Source organism: Furipterus horrens, unplaced genomic scaffold (assembly GCF_987537825.1).
Source record: "Furipterus horrens unplaced genomic scaffold, mFurHor1.1.pri manual_scaffold_3, whole genome shotgun sequence".
NCBI classification, from domain to species: Eukaryota; Metazoa; Chordata; class Mammalia; order Chiroptera; family Furipteridae; genus Furipterus; species Furipterus horrens.
Window position 1 is genome coordinate 3128095 of NW_028327173.1, and position 21558 is coordinate 3149652.

A 21558-nucleotide genomic window follows, 5' to 3' on the forward strand; every position below is an offset into this window, starting at 1 on the left:
CCCAAGGCCCCCACACTCTCCTGGGAGCACGCGCTCGCCTTTGCCCGCTCTCCGCCGCCCAGATGCTGTCTCTCTGCCTGTTTGTTTCCTCGGCTCCGAATGCCCTCCTTCTGCCTCTGCAGCTTGTCTCCTGAGCCCATGCGGCCCAGCGGGCCCCTCCTCCACGGCTCGCTTCTGCTGCCTCTGTGACCATCTAAATGAACGGCTGCTAGTGTTTGAGTCTTGGCTCTGAATTCTTTCTTTGCCGAATTCAAGTACCGATGTTGCTAGGAACGTTCTGGTGCTGTGTCGCTGCTAACATCATGGTGCCGTGACTCGGGTGGTCACATCGTGGTCACAGTGCAGCAGGATTATGAGGAGGCCCACCTAGGACCACCTGGGAGACCCAGACCCGTGGCCGTGCTAGGTACCAGCAGGGGCCCATCGTGCCCCATGGGCTCCTCGCTCTGTATCAGGTGGACTAGGGTGAGCTTTCCTTGGAATTCCAGACCTCCCTGTTTTAAGGTAAAAGGCTGACTTTGAGTTGTTTTTTCTTAAAACAAACCCTCGAGGTAGCGCTAAAGGTTAAGGGTTGAGAGAACCAAGACTGAAGATAAAATGTCGAGATAACTAGGGTGGCTCGTTTTTAACTTCGGCTTTTCCATTGGAATTGCTTTCTTAGTCTGAACACAGCCTCTTGCTGGGTAAACGAATCTGAACTCGTTCGGCTCGGAAGGTGGGGGGCACTTCCTCCCCCAGCTCGGGTCTCAGGTATTCCTAGGTGACTGAAGCTCAGTGCAGGGGTCTGAGGACATCCCCCAGGACGCACAGCAGCCCCGCAGGGAACAGAAAAAAAGAAAGGAAACGGGCAAAGGATCTGAGCAGACACCGCTTGGAGAAGACACGCAGGGAAGGGACACCTCCTCCCGGGACCAGATGGGAGTGACAACTAGAACGCACGACAACCTGCCTGAATAACCGACCACCTGAGGACTGGCTGAACCGGAGGGTCTCACAACCAAGCGCTGACAGAAGCAGCCACGTCGAGACTGTGCCAGAGGCGGTTTCTGGCAAACCCGGCTTCCGGGGAGTGGCTGTGTAGTACACCGGCTCGATTTTGCCCAAACCGGGAAAGGTGCTGATGTTGGGAAGGTCCCACAGAGCAACGAGTCAATGGTCAGGTGCTGCACTACGCAAACAGCAACATCGGAGGGGACCGCTGGTGTGTACCGAGGACCTGACCTTTCAGGACGGGGCACTGCTGTGTACTGAGCCTCCTATTCTGGAGCTTATGACACAGGTAAGGGCAAAGCAAAGGAAACCCCACTTCTCGTCTCCTTTCAGCTGCTCTGGGGTACTCCCTCAACCTGGGGTACTCCCTCAGCCCCGGGCACTCCCTCAGCCCTAGGGTACTCCTTCAACCTGGGGAACTCCCTCAGCCCTGGGGTACTCCCTCAGCCCTGGGGCACAACTAGGACTGCTGGCACAGAGTGCTGAGCAGGAGCCCAGACCACCGTGTAAAGCGGTACCCGCACGAGGGTTCGGTGTGTTTTTCGTGGTGCCTTCTCCAGTACCTTTTAGGGGACAGGGGTGCTTCAGTGTTGGTGTTTATTATAAAATTCAAGAATTCCTAATGTTGGTTTTGGAGGTAAATCATCAGGAGCTTAAACTGAGAAATGTGTACATTTAACTTGTTAAACGTACAAATTACATAGCTGCCATTTGTATACATTTTGAGTATGTTATCCCTGTTAGTATTTTTAAGTGGTAATGCTGCAATAAAGCATAAGCTTTTTTCAAGGATTTAAATAGCAGAAATCAGATAAATGTGGGTTTTCATTCCACCTAGACTCAAACTCACTTTTTTTCCTTTTTACTCCTCACCCAAGGGTATTTTCTCATCTCTCCTTTTTTTTAAGAGAGAAAGGAAGGGAGAGAGAGAAACACCAATGCGAGAAAGAAGCCTCAATTCATTGCCTCCCGTACATGCCTGGACTGGGGATCGAACCTGCAACCTAGGGGTGTGCCCTGACCGAGAACCAAACCTGCAACCTTTCGGTTACAGGACGACGCTCCAACCAACTGAGCTGCACCAGCCAGGGGTCAAATTCACTTTAACAAGGCATTTTATTTATAATTAGTGTATCTTATTTCTACTATTTTAACATTCTTTTTTATTTTTGTAATGAAAAATTTAAATGTATGTTAAAATATAGAAATGAAAGTATATTCTTTTAAAATATTACTCTTTTAATATAACTGTCTTCCCATCTTTTAAAATCATATGGTATGACAAATATTTCTTAAAAGCTTATTGGAAAATGTCGGCGTTTTATCGGTGGGCATCAGAGTAAGCCTTCTTCTATGATATCACTGCTAGGGCAGCCAGGTACTAACAAGTATAGTGTTTATGATATCAAATGCTTTTAATAAACACAGAGGCTAGATCTCATTTAAAAAACTGGTAATGACTTTAATGACACTATAAACCTGCACTTGGCAAATAAAAATATATAGCATGGCACCCTGATTGGTGTGGCTCAGTGGATTGAGAGAGCGCCGGCCTGTAAACCGAAAGGTCGCCGGTTCGATTCCCAGTCAGGGCATGTGCCTGGGCTGTGGGCCAGGTCCCTGGCTGTGGGCGTGTGAGAGGCAACCAATCGATATACCTCTTGCACATCCCTGGTTCTCTCCCTCTCTTTCTCCCTCCCTTCCCCTCTCCCTAAAAATAAATAAAATCTTTTTAAAAAAGATATAAAATGGCATAGCTCGGGGGAGGGGGGGAGTGGAGGTGGAAGAAGGTATGAGAGGATAAATTGTGATGGAAAAAAATACAGTAAAAATGTAAATAAAAATAAAATGGCATATGTGCTAACTTATCTTTAAAATAAAATGTTGCTGCCCTGGCCAGGTAGCTCAATTGGGTTAGAGCAAGGTCCTGATACTCCAGGGTTCTGGGTTCGATCCCTGATCAGGGCACACACAAGAATCAGCCAATGATGCATCAATAAGTGGAACAACAAATCAATGTTTATCTCTCTCTCTCTCAAATCAATAGAAATAAAAAAATAAAAGCTTAAAACTAAAAAATTAAAATGTGAATATATTTTGGGGGGAAATCAGCTTATATATTCTGCATTGATAATAAAGGAAGTTTAAATCTGTTTTTTAAAAGGAAAATAGAAGACACTCTGATGGCAAATGAGCGCCTGAGATGCTGAGCACCACACGGTGACGAGAGAGCTGCACACCAAGCCCCGGCACGCCTGTGGGTGTGGCCAGGCTCCAGGGCTGTGACAGCAGCCGTGCGGGCGAGAGGACGGGGGTCAGCAGGAGCCCAACGCTTCCGGGGTCCACGGTGGTGCGGCCACTTTGGAAGGCAGTCCGGTAACTTCCTACAAAACTAAACCTCCTCGTAATTACTTCTCTTGCACTCTGTATTCCCTTAATTATATCAAAATAAATGTAAACAACTTAGTAGGTACATGGAAGCAATTAAAGCAAAATCAAGTCCACAATTTATTACTGAAGTCCCACCCTCTCCAGAGAAACCGATCATCCCTGGGAACAGCTGAGACAAGACCAGCCGGGACGGGCTTCAGAGACCGTGGGCCGCGCAGCCACTGCGGGCTGGCTCCCAGGAGGCACACGCAGGGGCCGGCCTGCCGTGAGAGGAAGCGCAGGATGTCAATCAGAGAGCTCTAATTTCCGGAGAAGCTGGGCGCCAGGGCCCCAGGAAGCCATTTAGCTGTTACAGCTCTGAGTCCCAAAATGCCCACCCCTGAGTGAACACAGCACCAGAACAGCGAAGAAACTCACAGAAAAAAAGTGTGTCATTGACTGAAAACAGGGGCCACGCACCCTGGCGCCTCCTGATCAGTTACTAGGCCACAGTTCCCCCGCTCAGCGCCCAGAGGTAACGGAATACTGCGCTGGCGTAGGAGGAGGCTGGAACGCAAAGCTTGGGGACCTTTCAACAGGTGTGTCTCCAGCATGCGCCCTGCCAGTGGCCGGCCTGGGCCAGGACAGGCCAGGACAGAGGGGGAGGAACCAGAAACCACCCCCATGGGTTCTGCAGCCGGCTTTCCTGGGGTGACAGCAAAGCACACACACCAGGCCCACCACACAAGCCCAATGGGGCCATCGCTATAGGGCCTTCCCCCATGAGCCCAGCGTTTGTGGCATCGAGACACTTCTAGGCTCCTGCAGCCCAGGGAAGCACCCAGCCTCATGCCACCTTTGGGAGACACATCACTCCCTAGACTTTTAATCCACCCTTTCATAAACCCAAGGAAGCAACAGGTCATTTCCAAGGTAGCTGCTGGCTGGAGCAGACGCCACCACCCACCCCTCCCTGAGCCGCACGTGCCCCAGGCCAGGGCACGCAGTGCGGCACAGAGGGGACAGATAACAGAAATCCAGCGGGTGCCGTCTGTGCCAACCACTTCTGAGGACTTGGATAAAGTCAGGTGTTAAATCAGCATAAAGCTGATGAATATTCTCTTGAGATCCTCCCCTAGGACCACCCCTAAAACCCCCACCTTTAGAAAACAGGTCAGAACCCTCAAGACAAAGACCCAGCGGGGCTCTCTCAGAGCGCACTGTGCCCTGCTGCATCTTCACTTTCTCTCCTGAACTCTAAGGGACCCCACGAGACTTGCAACCAGGGGAGGAGCAGGCAGCTGCAGCTCATCCCGAGCTAGCCCCTGATCCTGTCCCCAAGACCCCCTTTTCTCTGACTTCCCAGTGAGCTGCCAGCAGCCCCCGCTTGGCTCCCTCCTCTGCCAGAACGTTTCTGGAGCCAAAGCAGAGCCCCGCCTAGGCTCCCTCCTGCCGCTCCCTCCATCCGAAGCCCTTCCTTGTTTCACTGTCCCCAGCTTCCACAAACATACACTCGCAGTCGCCTGGACTTGTGCTGTGACATCTTTCCTGCACGAAGTCAAGAACCCTCACGCTACCAGCTGGCCCAAGGCAGACCCGCTCCAGGCCTGGCTCCTTTCTGGAGACAATATGACCCAGCAACCCCACTTTTGAGTGCTTAGCTGAAAAAAAAGCGCGCTTTCAAATAGCCGTATGACCCCCATGTTCACTACCGCGTTATTCACAACAACAAAGGCACAGGAACAGCCTAGGTGTCCATCCTTAGATTCATGGGTAAAGAAGATGTGGCCCATACGTATCCACACGATGGAATATGGTTCAGCCATAAAAAAGAGCGACATCTTGCCATTTGCCACAACATGGATGAAACTTGGGGTGTTAGGCTAAGTCAGAAAAGACAACTTGTGATCTCACATGGGAAATCTAAGACAGACAGACAAACCCGAAACTAACAAGCTTGTAGAAAACAGATGGGTGGCTGCCTGAGGCAGGGGTGGACGGGTGGAAGGGGTGGAACTTCTAGATATAAGATCAGTAAATCAGGAGGATGTAATGTACAGTCAATAACACAATACTGTATAGATGAGAGTTGGTAAGAGAATAAGAATTCTCATAGCAAGAAAAAAAAAGCGTAACTATGTGACGATAGATGTTAAGTACACTTACTGGGGTGGGTGATCATTTTGCAATATATACAAATATTGAATCATTACGTTGCAGACCTGAACCTAATACAATGTTACATGCCAAGTATACCTCAGTTTTTTAAAAAATGGAAAGATAACCCACTGAATGGAAGAAAACCTTTAGAAATCATACATCTGAGAAGAAACTCATATCCAGTATGTTGTAGAGAAGGGACTTAAACTCAAAAATAAAAGGACAAATAAACCGGGTGAATAAAGGCAAAGGGTCGGAATAGACGTTTCTCCAAAGAGGTACAAATGGCCCATAAGCTCACACACAGACACTCGATCTCATTAGTCACCAGGGAAACACGAACCAAAACCCTGAGGATATGCCACTGCCCGCCCGCCCGCCAGGGTGGCCGGAATCAGAAGGACAGAAAGTAACAACTGCTGGTGAGAACGAGGAGATCCTGGAGGGCTCCTGGGCTGCTGCTGGGGACGTGGGGTAGCGCAGCCACTTCAGGAAGCAGCCTGGCAGCTCCTCGCAGGTGCAAGATAAACAGAGACTGGAGGAGAAAACCAGGGCTCCAGGGAAAGGAACCTCGCAGGCTGATCTGATCCTAAAAATCTCTCAGGGGGCAGGTCGCGGTGAGGAGTCGGCCTCAGGCCTGGAATTTCCGTAGCAAAAGGTTTTAAGTCCGCCCGGTCCACTGTTCTTGAGCATCTAGGTTAACAAACCTCTGAATTTTTATTTACTGTTTTGAGAGAGAGAGGAAAAGAGAGAGGAATATCAGTGTGTCGCTCTCCTTATTCATGCATTCATTGGTTGATGATTGTATGTGCCTTACAAACCTTTGAAGTTCTCCTATTGATTGATTTTAGAGAGGACGAAAGAGAAACATCAATGGGCTGTTCTACTTATTTATGCATCCGTTGGCTGATGATGGTGCGTGCCCTGCCCGGGATGACGTACTGGTAGAACATGCCAACCAACAGAGCGACCCAGCCAGGCCTAGGCCACCACGCCTTTGAAATGCCAGTACAGTGCCCCTCACTTACTGCGGGTGTTACATTCTAGACCCCCCGCAATAGGTGAGAGCCCGCGAAGTAGGAACCTCACATTTATTTAGTGTTTATATATATCTTAAGGCTTTATAAGCCCTTCCCACACACTTATTAACCTTTCCCAGTCCCTTAGTAACCTTTCCCAGACTTTTATAAACACTACTTATGTCCTTAAACATATTCTACTCTCTTAACCTGCGTCACTTTAACCACACGTATACAGTACCGCAAAGTCCCGCGATAAGAGTGAAAAATCCGCGATAAGTAATTAAATATTTTTTAAAACCCCGCGATCCAGCGAGGCCGCAATGAGAGCACCCGACAGAGGGGGGCGGCTGCAACGCCCCTGGAGGAGGTACTAACCCCCAGGGGAGCAGTAATCTCGTTAACCATCTTGTAATCTAACCCCTGTCCTGCTTCCTACCACCTCCAGGTAACCTTCCCTCCATCCCCTCCTTGATCTCCAATTCATCAGAGAAACTGCAAATCTGTCCACCCTGACAGGCGTGGCTCAGCGCGCTGGGGGCTGTCCCACAGAGGGCGGGCCCAATGCCCAGTCGGGGCACACGCCTGGCTGTGGGCTCCGCCCCCGGTCCGGGCGCAGACGAGAAGCAACCGGTCAATGTTTCCCTCCCTCTCTTTCTCCCTCCCTTCCCCTCTCTAATAAATAAATAAATAAAATCTTTGAAAAGTAAATAAATACAGTTAAAAATAATAATAATAATAAACTTTTAATAATAATAATAATAACTTTTTTTAAAGAAAAGAAACTGTCAGACTGTCATTCTGCAGAGCATTTGAGATCTTACTCCCCAACGCATGTCATCAGTTTGGCTCAGATAAACTCATAAAAATTCTCCCCGGTTTGGATGTTTCTCAGCTTGACCCTGAATTACCATACGACCCAGCAATTCCATTCCTACGCACACTGCTGTACAGGGTTCCCTCACTTACCGCGGGCATGACGTTCCAGACCCCCCGCCCCCCAGGAAGTAGGAACCTTACATTTATTCTACACTCTTAAACCTATGTAACTTTAACAACACACGTATACAGCACCACAAAATCCTGTGATATAGAAAATCCACGATAAATAATTAAATATAATATTTTAAAAAACCCCGTGATACAGTGAGGCCGCGATAAGTGAACCGCGATATAGAGGGACGGCTGTACTCTTTTTTTTTCTCTCTCTCTCTCTCTCACACACCAACCAGGTCTCTAAGCCTCTGCCCCCTGCTGGGTGTCCCATAATTCAATGCAGTCTTGACCCGGAGGAGCCCGGAGGTAGCGCAGACCGCATGTTGAAAGTGAGCCGCACAAGACTGCCCCCACCTCGGCCGCCAGCACCCCCAGTCCCGGGGCACCTGCACATCTGCCGATACAGGTGCAGGTGGGGGATTCCCACAGCCCCGCCCGGGGTGGACCATGTGCTGGAGGCAGCGTCCGGGGAGGCACAGCAGCGTCCCTGTCATCCTACCTTCCAAAGAGAGTGGGTCCAGCCTTGCTTCCAGCAGCCGGAACAGAAGCCCACCATCTGTGCGGTGGCCCGGTGCAGCTCCGGGGTCCCAGACACTCCTGGGCGGCGGCCTGCCGGCCCGCGAGCCCACGGAGGAGGAGAGCCCGGGCCAGCAGCCGCATCCTGCAGCCTCATCCCTCGCCCGCTGGTGCTGGGAGGGGCCAGGCTGCACCCGGCTCCAGGCTGGAGGCTCCGCACTCCCGTCTCCCCCGGGGCCCTCCCTACAGGAATGCGCTGCCCCCTCTGGGGGGCACCCTCCACAGCAAGCCAGCCCAGGAAAGCGAGGAGGAATTCAAGGCCCTGACTCAGTCTGAAGTCACAGCCCCGCCCTTTCATAAGCAAACCAGAGAGAGAGAAGCAAGCAGGGCCAAGGCCCATCCCTGGGTGAGGAGGAAATGGGAAGGGCTGTGAACACCCACCCACACTTCCCAAACAAGGCCAAGGCGGACTCCGCTCCATCGGGCCTTCTGCATAAGGCAAGTGCGTGCCTGCGGCTTTATCAGACAAGACATCTGCTTCAAAGGCACAAACAGGAGGCCAGCCACGGCCTCGATGGCCCAGATGCAGAGCCAGGTGGCCTCCCCAGCCGGGCCCTTTGTTACGGAGATCACAGTTGGTTGCAAAAGCCGGCCATTGGAGGCTCTTGTTTCTCCTCTTCCCACGCTTCACGTTCCCACTCCTATGTGAGCAGCGGAATCCAGGACACAGTGCAGGCTCCCACTCAGGCTTGCTGGCCTGCTCCCTGCTCCCCCTTCCCCGCCCCCAGGACCACCCTGTGTGGCCCCAGGTGTGCTGCGTAATATCCAGATCCTGTGAGTAGGAAGTTCCCACGTTTCCCGATGGTGATCACTGAAGGGCATCTTGGCAAAGGTAAGAACACAAGGCTGGACGCAGCCACAGCACTGGCGTTTGACAGGCTGAGACCACAGGAAGCGGCAGGCCTCCGGCATGGAGGAGGATGCACCTGGGCTGCAAGAGCCTCCCACTGCAGGTGTCAGGAGGGCTGGGTGGCAGCCACCAGCCCTAGGCTGCCGGGACAGCGGGGAGGCCAAGGAAAGGAGATGCACCACCCCCCCACCACCAGCTCAGCTGTCTGAGAGCTGACTGCAGCCCCCAGGGAGCTCCTGAACTCTTAAGAAACCTTTGCCCCTAGAGACCTTCCAGGAATTCCGGGTTTTCAAATTCTTCTACAGTGGCTCTCAGGCTCCAGCGAGAGCTGACACAGAAAAAGGAAATGACCCCCCAAGTGCCACCAAACAGCTCCAAACCACCAACTCTGGCTCCTCCCTGCCCCACGCGCCCCCCACTCCACGGGAGTTTGAAGGAAACAGCAGACATCACAGCTTGGCATCCATAAATATCTCAGCCTTCCCTCTAAAAGAGAAAGACTCCTTTTAGAAACAGAACTACAGAACAATTATCCCACCTAAAATATGATACAAATCCCTTAATATCATTAAGTATCAAGGGACTACTCACATTCCCCCAAGAACCTCATAAATGCTTTAAAATCTGCATGGGGGGGGGGCGGAGGGTATAAGGGGACTAAATAATAATGGCAAAAATACAATAAAGATTAAAAAATAAAATAAAATCTGCATTGTTGTAGACCTTCTACTGACGTATAATATGCGTGCAGAAGCATGTATTTGCAACAGATTTTGATGAAAGGGAGAGCGGGCAGTGTGGGCAAACACAGCCCCCAGCCACAGGCTCTCTGAGCTGCAAAGACAGAGCCTCACGCAGGGCCCCCGCATCCCAGCAGGAAGGGGGCCGGCACTGTGCCTCATTTTATGGAATGTTCCAGACTACTCTCGATGCATGTGGTTTCTGTAAATCGGGTTCTGGGGTTTTCATTAATTCCACTGTAAACCCAAAGACAGAGCCCCGAGGGGAAAGAATTCCCACCCCACAACGTACTAAACTTCGGGTCCCTCGCACTGATGCTTACTGGTACATGTACCACGCGAGGCACTTTTCTCGACACTCACGGTGCAGCAGCCCCTCAACCAAGACGCGTCCTAGCAGGTCTGCATCTAAAAGCACGGCAAGCAGAAGGTAACTTGCAGACCTCACACACCTACCTACAAATAAATGCCCTGGCTGCTGAGGCTCAGGGGATTGAGCACTGGCCTATGAGCCAAAGGGTCGCCGGTTCGATTCCCAGTCAGGGCACAGGCCTGGGTTGTGGGCCGGGTCCCCAATTAAGGGCACTTGAGATGCAACCACACATGGATGTTTCTCTCCCTCTCTTTCTCCGTCCCTGCCCCTCTCTCTAAAAATAAATAAATAAATAAATAAAATCTTATAAAAAAAGAAAAAAGGCTTGCAGGTTGCCTGCCCTGGGCCATGTCGAGACCCCACCCCCACCACCACCACCAGCTCAGCTGTCTGAGAGCTGACTGCAACCCCCAGGGAGCTCCTGAGCTCTTAAGAAACCTTTGCCCCCGAGACCTTCCAGGAATTCCGGTTTTCAAACTCTTCTACATAGTGCGCTGTCCCATAAGGGAGCCACCGGACACAGGAGGCTGGGCGTCCACATTTAGATAAATTTAAATGGATGCAGTTAAGAATCCCGTTTCTCGGGGTCTGGCCCCATTTCAGGCGCTCACCGGCTCCGGGGGGCTGATGGCGACCCTCTTGGGCAGCGCAGACAAGGAGCTCTGGGGAAGTCCCAGGGCAGCGCCCTGCTCTGCCCACACCCTCCACCCACCTGCCCCCTGACGGGCCCTCAGCTTCATCCGGACAAATACTCAGCGGGCTCAAGTAGGGTCCACACTCAGGCCGTGACTAAGCCCTACAAGAATATAAACAGGTGAGAGCGGGAAGACTGGCGGACAGTCCTCCAGCTGCCTCCGGGCAAAGTGGCCCCAGCCAAGTCTCCAACCTCGGAGAGCCAGAAGGACTGAGCCGGGCCGGACACCTCTGTGGGTCCTCCTGGGTCTGACATTCTGAGTCCGACAAGGAAAAAGGTCATTTGCTCACTAAATGTTAACTATATTACTCCAAATAAAGCAAAGGAAAAGTGCTCTTCTGAGGCTTGAAATGCTGTTCCAAAGCCTGCGTCTGCAGGGCTGGCCCCAAAGGAGGGAACAGTGCCACACAGTGGCCTGGCCCTCCACAGCTCAGGCTCTAGGGGAGAAGAGGTTCCCTTTGCAAGTTCACTCACGTTTGTAAATGCTGGGCACTGCCCCAAGGCCTTTAATCGTCAAGCAGCTACAAGAAGGGCACTGTTATTATCTCCGATCACAGATGAGGAAACTGAGGCCCAGCAAGGTTAAGGAACGTGCCTGCAGCTACGCACCGACAAGAGGCAGAGCTGGGACTCGAACCCAGGCCCGTGGCCTCCGGAGCCTCTGTCCCACTTTTGAGGCACAAAGAGTTTCCAGTTACTAACAGTGTGCCAACCAACCTGCCAGGCACTAGCGCACTTTCTTTTCTTTAACACTCAGAACAACCCACGACAGAAGGGTCAGGCAGCCACGGGGCAGAGCGTGAGTTCACACACAGGCCTGGGGCTGCAGAGCTGGCTCTAGCGACTGCCCTCGCCGGCCTCTTCAGCTCCGACCCCTTCTGCGCCTCCTTCCAAACCGAAAGCACGTGGCCACTCTTAACTGTCTAGGATGGTGGGGTTTGGGCGTCCCCTCCTTTGCTGAACTGTGAAACCGCCTGAGGCCAGGACCGAATGTGCCAGCTCCCTATCCCTTTCTCGGGGCACCTTGCTCCTGGAGGTGTCTGGTGAAACTTGTTAAATTCATGGGCTTGGCTGTCCTGGGCCAAGAGGCTCCTCTTTCAACACAGGGTGCTGGCTCAGATGTCCTTAAAGGGCTCCCCGCCCTGACGTGTCCACTCTCCCCATGTCCCAGAGTCACTCTGGGCCAAGTCCTTGCGCCCACGGCCCTCATCACAGCCCTCCCCGTGCTGGCAGTTGCGCTGGGCACCTGAGGCTCCCCTCAGCCAGGTATCCTGCCCAAGCATCCCGCAGCCAGGCAGCCACCGGAGACAATAGGCAATTGTGAACATGCAGGACGCGGCTGGAGAGCATGGTGGGTGAGCAGCCTTGCGCACACACGGACGGACGCATCGAGAGCCATCCAAAATCTATCCCCCGTCAGAAGCTGGAGAGGACTGTGTAATTATTTTTTAAACTGAACTTACTGGGGTAACACTGGTTAATCACCTTACGTAAATTTCAGGGGAGAGGCTGGTTTGAAGAAAGACAGTACATAGAGACCTGCTATTTACCATCCTGAGGAAGGAAGGAAGAGCCAGCCTTCTGAGCAGTCTGAAAGCAGTACCTTCTTTCTGGGGGGAGCACAGTTGACAAAACCCAGGGCGGGAGATATAAGGCCTGGCAGGAGGTGCCCCTCCGGCTCCCTTGGCCGCATGACCTTAAAGAGGCACGGGGTCCCCCAAACGGTGTGCCGCTCCACCCAGCAGAGGGGTCGAGACCCCTGCCTCCTTCCCAGGGAAGGTGGGCAACCCAGTGACGGGAGAGATACACGAGCCCTTTGCAAAGAACAGACCTCAAGGTCACGCAGCCCATGAGAGGCAGAGCCTGATCCCAGGACCTGGTTCCAGGCCTCTGTCTGCAACTATCAGTTACTCCTATTCCTTTTGCCCCAGGAACTTGGGGTGGGCGGGGCCCAGGCAGCCGTCCAGCCAATAAGAAAGCGAGCTGAGCAAGGCCCCCCCCAAGATTCCCTTTCCCGAGAACAGCCCAAACCGACCTTGAGGTCAATCAAGACCCTGGACTAGGCCAGAAGACGGGGTGCGGCCAGGGCGCCCCCTTGACCCAGCACTTACGCTTTCAACATCCACAGGAAACTAATCTGGCGTGGACCCAAGGGCAGAGTCACATCCAATGTCCAAATTTGCAGAACCCACCCCAAAACAGGAAGCCGAGGTCGCTCCCGCTCTCCGCGGTGCCTGCGCGGCCGCCCGGCGCTACCGAGTGCCAGAGCGCCTGCCTCGGGCTCTGCCCGCGGGGATGCGGAGTAACCTTGCGGCCGCGCTCGTCCTCCCGGGGGCAGTGAGCCAGCTCTCGACCCCCCACCGCCTCTGGGCCGCCCCCCCCCCCGCCGCCGCGACCCCCGGGAGGACGGCAGGGGAGGTCGCTGGGAACCGCCGTGTGCCCCGCATTGTGTAAGCCGCCCCAGGCTCGGCGGACCACCCCCTCTCCCGGCAGGGAACTGTCGGAGGGGAGGGCATTGTCGTTCTTCCCGTTAGCCCCGGCCGCCCTCCAACGCAGGGCCGGGCACGGAGCGGTCCCGACGGCGGCAGCCCCCGCCCCCAGCGCACCCCTCGGCGGGCCCGCGGAGCTCCGGGCGCCGGCCGGAGACCTGGCTGCTTGCGCCCCACTTCTCGGGAGCCCCGCTTGGCTTGGCACCAGCGCCCAGAGGCCGACCCCGAGCTCGGCAGGGGGCTCCGTGGGGCGGGAGCCGGGGCTGCAGCGCGCTCGGGCACCGGCGGGGCGGGGCGCGGGGGCTTCGCTCCGACCCCCACCCGGAACAGGCGTCGCGCAAACGGCCTGCGTGACCGCGGCGCCGCCGCCCCTGGGATGCGCCAGAGGCCCGTGCTCTGCGGCACCGGAGGCGCGCCCGGCCGAGGGGGTCCGGCGGCGGGGTGGGCGGGGTGCGGCCGCCGGCGCTGGGCCGCAGGCGACGGCCCGGGGACCGGGCGCAGGGAGAGCGCGGAGGCGGTTCGGGGCAGGCCCCGGCGCTGCCTCTGCAGGCTGGCCGCTCGCCGGCTGCTCGCCGCGCGGGGCGCCGCTCTTACCGGCAGATCTGGATGGCGGAAGGGGCGTCCGCGGCGGGCGCCGACATGCTGGCGGCGGCGGCGTTGGTGGCGGCGGCTGAAGGAGCGGGCAGGTGTCTGGCAGGCCCGGCGAGGAATGAATGAGCCCGGGAGGCTCCATGGAGGGGGAGGGAGGGGGCGGGGCCACGCGGCCTCGAGGCGGGGCTTGCACGCCGGTGGCGAATCGGACGCGGCCTCCTGCGCAGGTCCCGCCCCGCGCGCCCCGCCCTCCCCGGCCTCTGGGGCTACCGGTCTCGCTGCCTGGCGCCGCTTCCAGAAGGTTCCGCGGCTGTGGGGCGGCGCCGGCGGGGTGGGGCCGTGCGTGGGGCAGCTTCACCCCACCGACGCGGCCTCCCTGCGCGCCAGCGGGGCCGGCGAGGCCCTCGGCTCAGGCCCTGCCCCGCCGCAGAAAGGCCTGCGGGCGTGCGTGCCGTGGTCCCGCCGTCTAAAACGCGCCCGGAGAGGAAGTCGGGGACGTTTCCTGTAAACAGGCGCGCGGGGCGAGCGCCGTGTGGGTTCCGCAGGGCGGCACGTGGGTGCGCCAGACGGAAAGCGCAGGCCGGCGGGGGCCGGCCCCCGAGGCCCGCAGAGACCGTGCCTGCTCGGCCCGGACATGACTGCAGCCCGGGGTCTGTAGTGGGGCAACGGGGCTGCGGGGCTGACCGTTTGTCTGTCTGTGACGGCCAGGGCGTCTGAGGGCCCCTCGATTCAAGGAGGACGGAAAAGGGGGAGCCCAGCCCCTCCGCAGACACATCATGAGTCGTTTTTACTGAAGTGTGATGGGTCTCCACGATCTCCCCTTACAGCTGCTCCCCTTCCCAGTGTAGTTTCTTCTACTGTCGCAGCCCACGGGGCCCTCGCTGTCCCTCCCTTGCAGCAGAACGACTCGAACAGAGCTGTGGGTGCATCCACCCCCTCTTCTCTTCCCGCCCATTCCCTTCGGAACCCACTCCCGCCGGGTTTTGTCTCCGCTGTGCAATTGTAAAGGTCACTAATTCCTTCCACGTTGCTAAATCCCCTAGTGCATGTCAGACCCGGCCTTCCTGACCTCTGCATAATAGCCCTCTTCTTGGAGCGTTTGTCCTTCGCCTGCCAAGGTGCCACCCGTGCCTAATCTTCTGGCCACTCCACTCGGCCGCCTCTGCTGGCATCTCCGGGAACTTCCGAGAAGCAGCCGTGTTTCGACTCCGGCCGGGGCTCACCCCGTCCCGTGACCTGAAACCCCATCTGTTCAATATCAGCCACATACCTGCGGCCCAGGCCGCTGTCCTAAACCCCAGACTCCTGGGCTCCTGCCTGGGACAGAGCGCGCTCGGGGGGTGTGTAGGCATCTCACGTTCACAGAGTCCTCACGCTCCCCAGGACGTGTTCCTCTCGGGGTCATCCCTGCCCAGGGAGTGACAGTCCCTTCCTTCCACAGCCCAAGCCGACCGAGGAGTCATCCCTGATGCACCTGTCTCACTCCCCTCACCCAAGCCGTGGGCAGATCCTGCTGGGTCTGCATTCAGCGTCAGCCTGGAGTGGGGTGGCTCCTGCCTGTGGCATCAGGAATCGGCCAGCCCTCCCTCCGCTGGCCTCATCTACTGCTGCCCCCTCGGTCTCCGAGCTCCAGCCCCTCTGACTCCGAGAGTCCTTGAATATACCAGGACCACTCTTCCCCAGGGACCCACGTGTCTCACCCACTCACACCCGCCGTGCTTTACTCTAAAATGAACAATGCCACAACATTCTCCACTCCTGCCTGGTTTACTTTTCTCCTTAGCCTCTAATACCATTTAACACATGGCTCACTCATCTGTTGGATCTCCTCAATTAGAATGTGTGTCCCACGCAGGCATGAACTTATGACTGTTCTGGTCATTGCCGGCTCCCAAGGTCCTAGAGGGGTGCTCAGCACAAACCTCATGCTCAATAAATATTTTACAAATGACTGAAGCAGCAGGAGTTTACCCACAGCAATATATTTACCAACAGCAGACACTTAATTTGCCTGCTCTCTTTAGACTTAGAAATATTAGCCACAAATTGTCATTTTAAAAACTTAACTATATCATTTAAGTAACTTTAATATTTATGGCAAGACACCAAAGACACCATTGACACTGGTAACCTCTGGGAAAAGGACCAGGAGGTGAGGCCTCTACTTTGCATTTATATGTTTTTGTACCGTTACCTCCTACATACCTATTATATCTTCATGTCAATATCACATGTGAAGCCATAGTGGGACAATAACTTGTTACCACCTCTTTGGAAAGTAGCTAAAAATAGTTACTAAAGTTGAAAATAGCCAGACCCTTTACCTAGCAATTCCCCTTCTAGGTATACATCCTATAAACTGAGCATGAGTGCACCCCAGTATGCTTCAGAGGGGTTCGCAGCAACACTGTAATAACCCAAGTGGAGAGAATTCAAATGCCCACCAGTAGTAGTCTGTTGTAGTACACGCATCTGTGGAGGGCCAAAGAACCAAACAGCATGAATTCAGTCACTCATAACAAGGAAGAACCACCATGTTGAGGAAAAGAGGACCCAGGATCCAAGATCCACGCACAAAAAGATCCAACCCTCCACGGGCGCCGTTATCTGAAAGATGAGAGAGAAGAAAGAAGGAAGCCTTTTTACGCTCTTGGCAGGAACGTAAATTGGTGCAGCCGCTATAAGAAACAGCGTGGAGGTTCCTCAAAAAGTCACCAATGGCACTACCCTGTGACTCATCAGTCCCACTTCTGAAGGAAACAAAATCATTATCTTAAAGAGATATCTGTACTCTCCTGCTCATTACAGCAGCATCCGCAATGGCCAAGGCATGGCCCTGGTCGGGTAGCTCAGTTGGTTAGAGCGTTTTTTTGATACAGCAAGGTTGCAGGTTCAATCCCCAGTCAGGGCACATACAGGAATCAACCAATGAATGCGTAAATACGTGGAACAACACATCAATGTTTCCCTTTCTCTCTCTCTCGCTCAAAATTAAAATATTTAAAAATAGCCAAGGAATGGAAACAACCTAAGTGTCCATCAGCAGGTAAATGGAGCAAGAGGCTGTGAGGTACACAGTCAGCCCTCTGTCCCCGTGGGTTCCACGTCCTCGGACATCAGAGACTGACTGAGGCACTTAGCGCCCATGGACTTTGGTACCCACAGGCAGTTCCTGAAATCCATCCCCTGGGGATACAGAGGGAGACTCTATGTACATTCATATAATGGGATATTACTCAGCATTTGGCCCTGGCTGGTTTGGCTCAGTGGATTGAGCGTCGGCCTGCGAGCTAAGTGTCGCTGGTTCGATCTTCCAGTCAGGGTACATCAGAGAAGGAAAACTCTGACTCCAAAAAACCTCCGCTGCCTTGCGGCATACCTCTTCAGGGGAAAGGCTAGGGGAGTAAACCCCGACAGAAAATCCGGAGCCAGAGTCCCTAAGGCGGTTTGACGTTGTAGTCAACACCGGCAACTCCTGCGGCGCACCTGAAGCCAAGCTGTATCGACTCCGTCTTTCCCTTGGATCCTTCAGCTGCGAAGAGAGGGGGGGTCTGCTGCATGGGCAACAGCAGACCCTCCATATCACCCTGCCCAGGCTCTGTAGCTTCAGCGTCATCGCAAGATGTCGATTCAACACGGGAGGAGACAGATACGATGTCACTCCCGAGTCGGACTGCACAGCCATTCTCGGCGGTGTAGATGGACTCTTAAGAAGCTACACCATCGTCTCTCGAGACGGATGGCTGCCGACGACGACTCAGCATTAAAAAGGAAGAAAATCCTGTCATTTGTGACGACATGGGTGACCCTGGAGGGCATCACGCTCAGTGAGATGAGCCAGACAGAGACAAATACTGATGGACACAGGCCTGTGTGGCCTGAGCTCAGCTCTTTATTCATCTGTGCCTTTGTTCTCTTACAGCGGGGGAGGGGAGGGGAAACCAATAGTGTTCGCCCCCGTGGGTTTGTGTTGCCAGGCCGAGGGAGTGGGACCAATAGGGGGAGGTGAGTAAAAACAACACACTTTCAGCTAGGGGATGAGGACCCACTGGAGAACGCAGTGACTGCAGCTGACAACATCAGCACATAATCACAATTTGCTAGGAGCAGCGCACCCTCGCCTTCGCCCTACCCCTCGTGCTCCCCCAGGGGTGTCACTTCTGCCTCTCTCTCTGCTAAGCTCCAAGGGTCCTCCTGCCTCGGGACCTTGTTTCCTGAGCCCACACAGCCTCGCTTTTACCTCTGTGACTTTCTGGATAAACTTTCTCTTCTAATTTGAAAAAAAAAAAAAAAGAAATTTGCTAAGAACAAACAATTCTATTTGTTAGGAAAACATAAGTAGGTGGTCAAGCTGCACAGAAAAAACAAAAGCCCTGGATGGTATGGCTCAGTGGATCGAGCGCTGGCCTGTGAACTGACAGGTCCCGTGTTCGATTCCCAGTCAGGGCAGAGGCCTGGGTTGTGGGCCGGGTCCACCGTTGAGGGAGCAAGAGAAGCCACCAACTAATGTTTCTCTCTCGCACATCGCACAGCGATGTTTCTCTTCCTCTCTTTCTCCCTCCATTCCCCTCTCTCTGAAAATAAATAATGTAATAAGAAAAGAAAAACAAGGAAACAATTGTAACAAAAAATAGCTGGCCCCTCTCAAGAGAAAGGGAAAGGACTCTTCTCAGAGTGCGTCACCCGGGGTGGGGAGAGTGAGGGTGTATCGTCTCCTCTTAGGACCTGGGGGACGCTATATAGGTTTATAATGGTGTTTTTAGACTGCAGATATGTATACCATGCATTTTATATTTGCTAAAAGTCACAACTTTACAAACTCATGGGTCTGGGAAGTGGGATTCTGGACCTTTCCTTTCTCTATATTTTTAAGGAAGTGGGAGCCCAGTGGTTCTGGGCGTAGACGATGAGGTTAAATTCATGCTCTCCTGTTGTATCTTCTGGCCAGGTTTGTGGACTTGGGCGAGTCACCTGCTCATTGGGTGCCCGAGTCACCTCATCAGTAACGCCACCACAGGGTGGTGACACAGGGCAGGGAGGGACAAGAGGCAGCAAGCGTTGTCAAATGTTAGCTCTTAGTATACTTAACACCCTTGAATGTAAGGAGTATCATTTTTTAAACAGATTTGGTTCCTGTGTACGTTTGCACTTAAAACTCAAGAGCTATGGAAGAGAAGAGCCCTAAGGAACTCAGGACACGTGCCCCCAAACTGCCCCCCACTTATGCCAGCACCGTTCTCCTGATGCATACCTGGGCCAGGGGCGGGCCGAGGCAGGAGCAGGCCTGCAGAGGCCCCCAGGGAAGGGCCCCCAGGGAGCACACTCAGAGCACCGAGTGTTGCTGCTGGTTGCTTCCTTCCTGTGGGAAGGCAGGGCCTCTGAGTCAACAGAGGACCCTTCCAGCAAGCCTGTGTCCACGAAGTCATGCTGAAGTCACCCCTTGGGGTGGCTCCACGGACAGCCAGACTCAGGAGACCTCCTGAGACTGACATGGAGAGGAGCTGAGACAGAGGAGGGTGCCAGTCAGAGAGGGGGACCGCGTGTGCAGGCTGTGAGCTGGGGAAGCCCCCTACCACATGGGCGCTGCTCCCGGGGCACGTGGCTGGAGTAGCCCTTACTGTGCTCTGGGCCTCTCACCTTGAAAAACGGGCAAACAACAGTATTTACCCGAAGGGGTAATAAATAAGGGGATGTCGCCAAGCACTTGGACCCATGCATGACTCAGAGAAAGGGCAGCGTAAAGTAAAGCTTTGTGAACTGGGTGAAGCCAAGCTGCCCAGGGCGTGGGACCGCAGGGATGGTGTGACCACGAACATTCAGATGGTCCTGGGCTCCAAGCAGTTCAAGCTGGGGTTTGTACTAGAGGACATTGCCAGTTCCCCGGGGCCTACGCTGTCCGCCCTGAGCACCAGAGACGGGACGCAGCCAGGGCAGGGACCTGGCCGCTCTGCTCACACAGCCTGTTCCTTTTCGTGTTAGTAAGACGTCGCTGTTTTACTCGAGATTTGTGTTTTCCTCGTAAGGGACGCTGGCCACTTCCTGAGCTGAGGGGCCCAGGCCCGGTACCCTGCCAGCAGGAAACTTAGGTCACGCTGGAAGTGCAGCCCTGGGTTCCCAAAGGGACCACAAGCATCTCAAGGAGGCTGCTTAGAGGACGGACCCCATGACCTCACTTGTACCGGGCTCCAAACACCTTTAAAGTCAACCCCGGGCCTCTGACTCCAGAATGAACCGCTCCAAGGAAACCTAAAACTAATCCATGACCCGTTTGGAAGCAGGACCCATAATCCAAGGGGGCGGGCTGAGAACAAATAGGTCATTATATGGGAAAACAAAAACAAAAACAAAACCTTTGGGTTTAGGATATGGATTCTTTATCCCAAAGAAGCACTTCGAAATCCTCTTTTTGACTTTCAGTAGGTCAAGCTTTACATCTCAATTGTAGCCCCCCGTAAGCGGCTGCCCAGTAGTGGGTTAGTCTGATCCTCCAGTCCCCCGGCCCGGAGGTTCCCTCCCTCCTCCAGGCTCCGGGCCCCTGGCTCTGAGGCTCCACCTAGGGGCTGAGTGACTTCCTGCAGCTGCTGTCCTTCCCTCCGCCAGCCCCACCCCCCATGGCCCTGGCTCCCACCCGCGAGATGTTGCTAAAAATCCCGAGGAACTTCCCTTTGCTCAGATGAATACTGGGAACCCCATGATTGCAACAAAAGCCAGGCAGGCCGATAATTCTACTTTTCTCACATGATCATAAAAAAACTGGGGTATAATTATGTTTCTCAAGGGCCCTGGAGAAAAATGACATTGGTTTCATGCATCAAGTAATTGCTGTCTGAAGAGCCCAAGAGCCCTTATCTGTGAGAGATGCTTAAGGCGAGCTCCACGCAAACGTGTGAGCTGCGAGGTGCCCTGGGCGGAGGCAGGAGCCCGGTCGTGGCAGGGTCTGCCCGGAGAAAGGTCTGCTTCCTAACCAAGCCCCGGCCCGGCTACAGCGTCGGGGAAAACCGCCAGTGTTCATCTAGATGCTCAGGTCTCTCAGGAAACAGAACTGCTTGGCTTCCACATCAGTCCAGGCACTCGGGTTGACCTGCTATCAGTAATAAATGTCCTGAAGAGGAGTCATAGCTGGTAATGGGGCGGGATCTGGAGTAATACAACACGAAGCCCCCTCTTCCAGGCACTCTTCTGGCTGTGTGGCCTTAGATAAGCTCCTTGACTCCTCTGTGCTATCCCACTTTCCTCCTACAGTTTGATAGTATTTTGTAGCCTGATGGGTGGTCTTTCTACTTGTTTTATCAATTACCCTGATAGGCGTGTTGAAATCCTGATCTGTAACAGTGGATCTGACTACTTTCGGTTGTCAGTTGTTGCTCTGTATATTTTGAAGCTGGATTTTTACCGAACAGCAGTTGGGGTCCCACTGCCTGACACCAACCTCTAGGCAAAATTCCAGAGGCAAAGGTCTGGTGATATAGGAAAGGAGTCTTTATTCAAAAGGAGTCACTGAAGCCCATGAAGTCACAGCTTTAACCACTAAAGCCGGTCCGTGAGGGCTAAACCCCACCACGTGGGCTCCCCTAGCACGCCCCCTGTCAGTTTCAGTTGTTCCTACAGGGTTAGTTTACAAACCAACACAGTATAAGATACAAACGCTACACAGTTTTGGAAGAATGACAGGCTCCTGCCTCGGAGCCCGTCCCCTCTAGAGCGCCCGCA

General features: G+C 54.2%; 1 protein-coding gene across 4 annotated transcripts in view; it reads right to left on the reverse strand.

The window, feature by feature from the left end:
* ACOT7 (acyl-CoA thioesterase 7) overlaps positions 1-21558 on the reverse strand; it is a 70970-nt gene that overhangs the window by 49224 nt on the left and 188 nt on the right. The window contains exon 1 of one of the 4 annotated variants that reach the window (XM_090268504.1): positions 13852-13971. The exons of 1 other annotated variant lie outside the window; for it this stretch is intronic. In XM_090268504.1, coding sequence (XP_090124630.1) covers positions 13852-13898 — 47 coding nt within the window. In that variant the 5' untranslated portion in view covers positions 13899-13971. Of the gene's footprint in view, positions 1-8034; positions 8382-12879; positions 12906-13851; positions 13972-21558 lie in introns of those variants that run through there. 2 more of the 4 variants (XM_090268506.1, XM_090268502.1) reach the window with 2 other exon arrangements.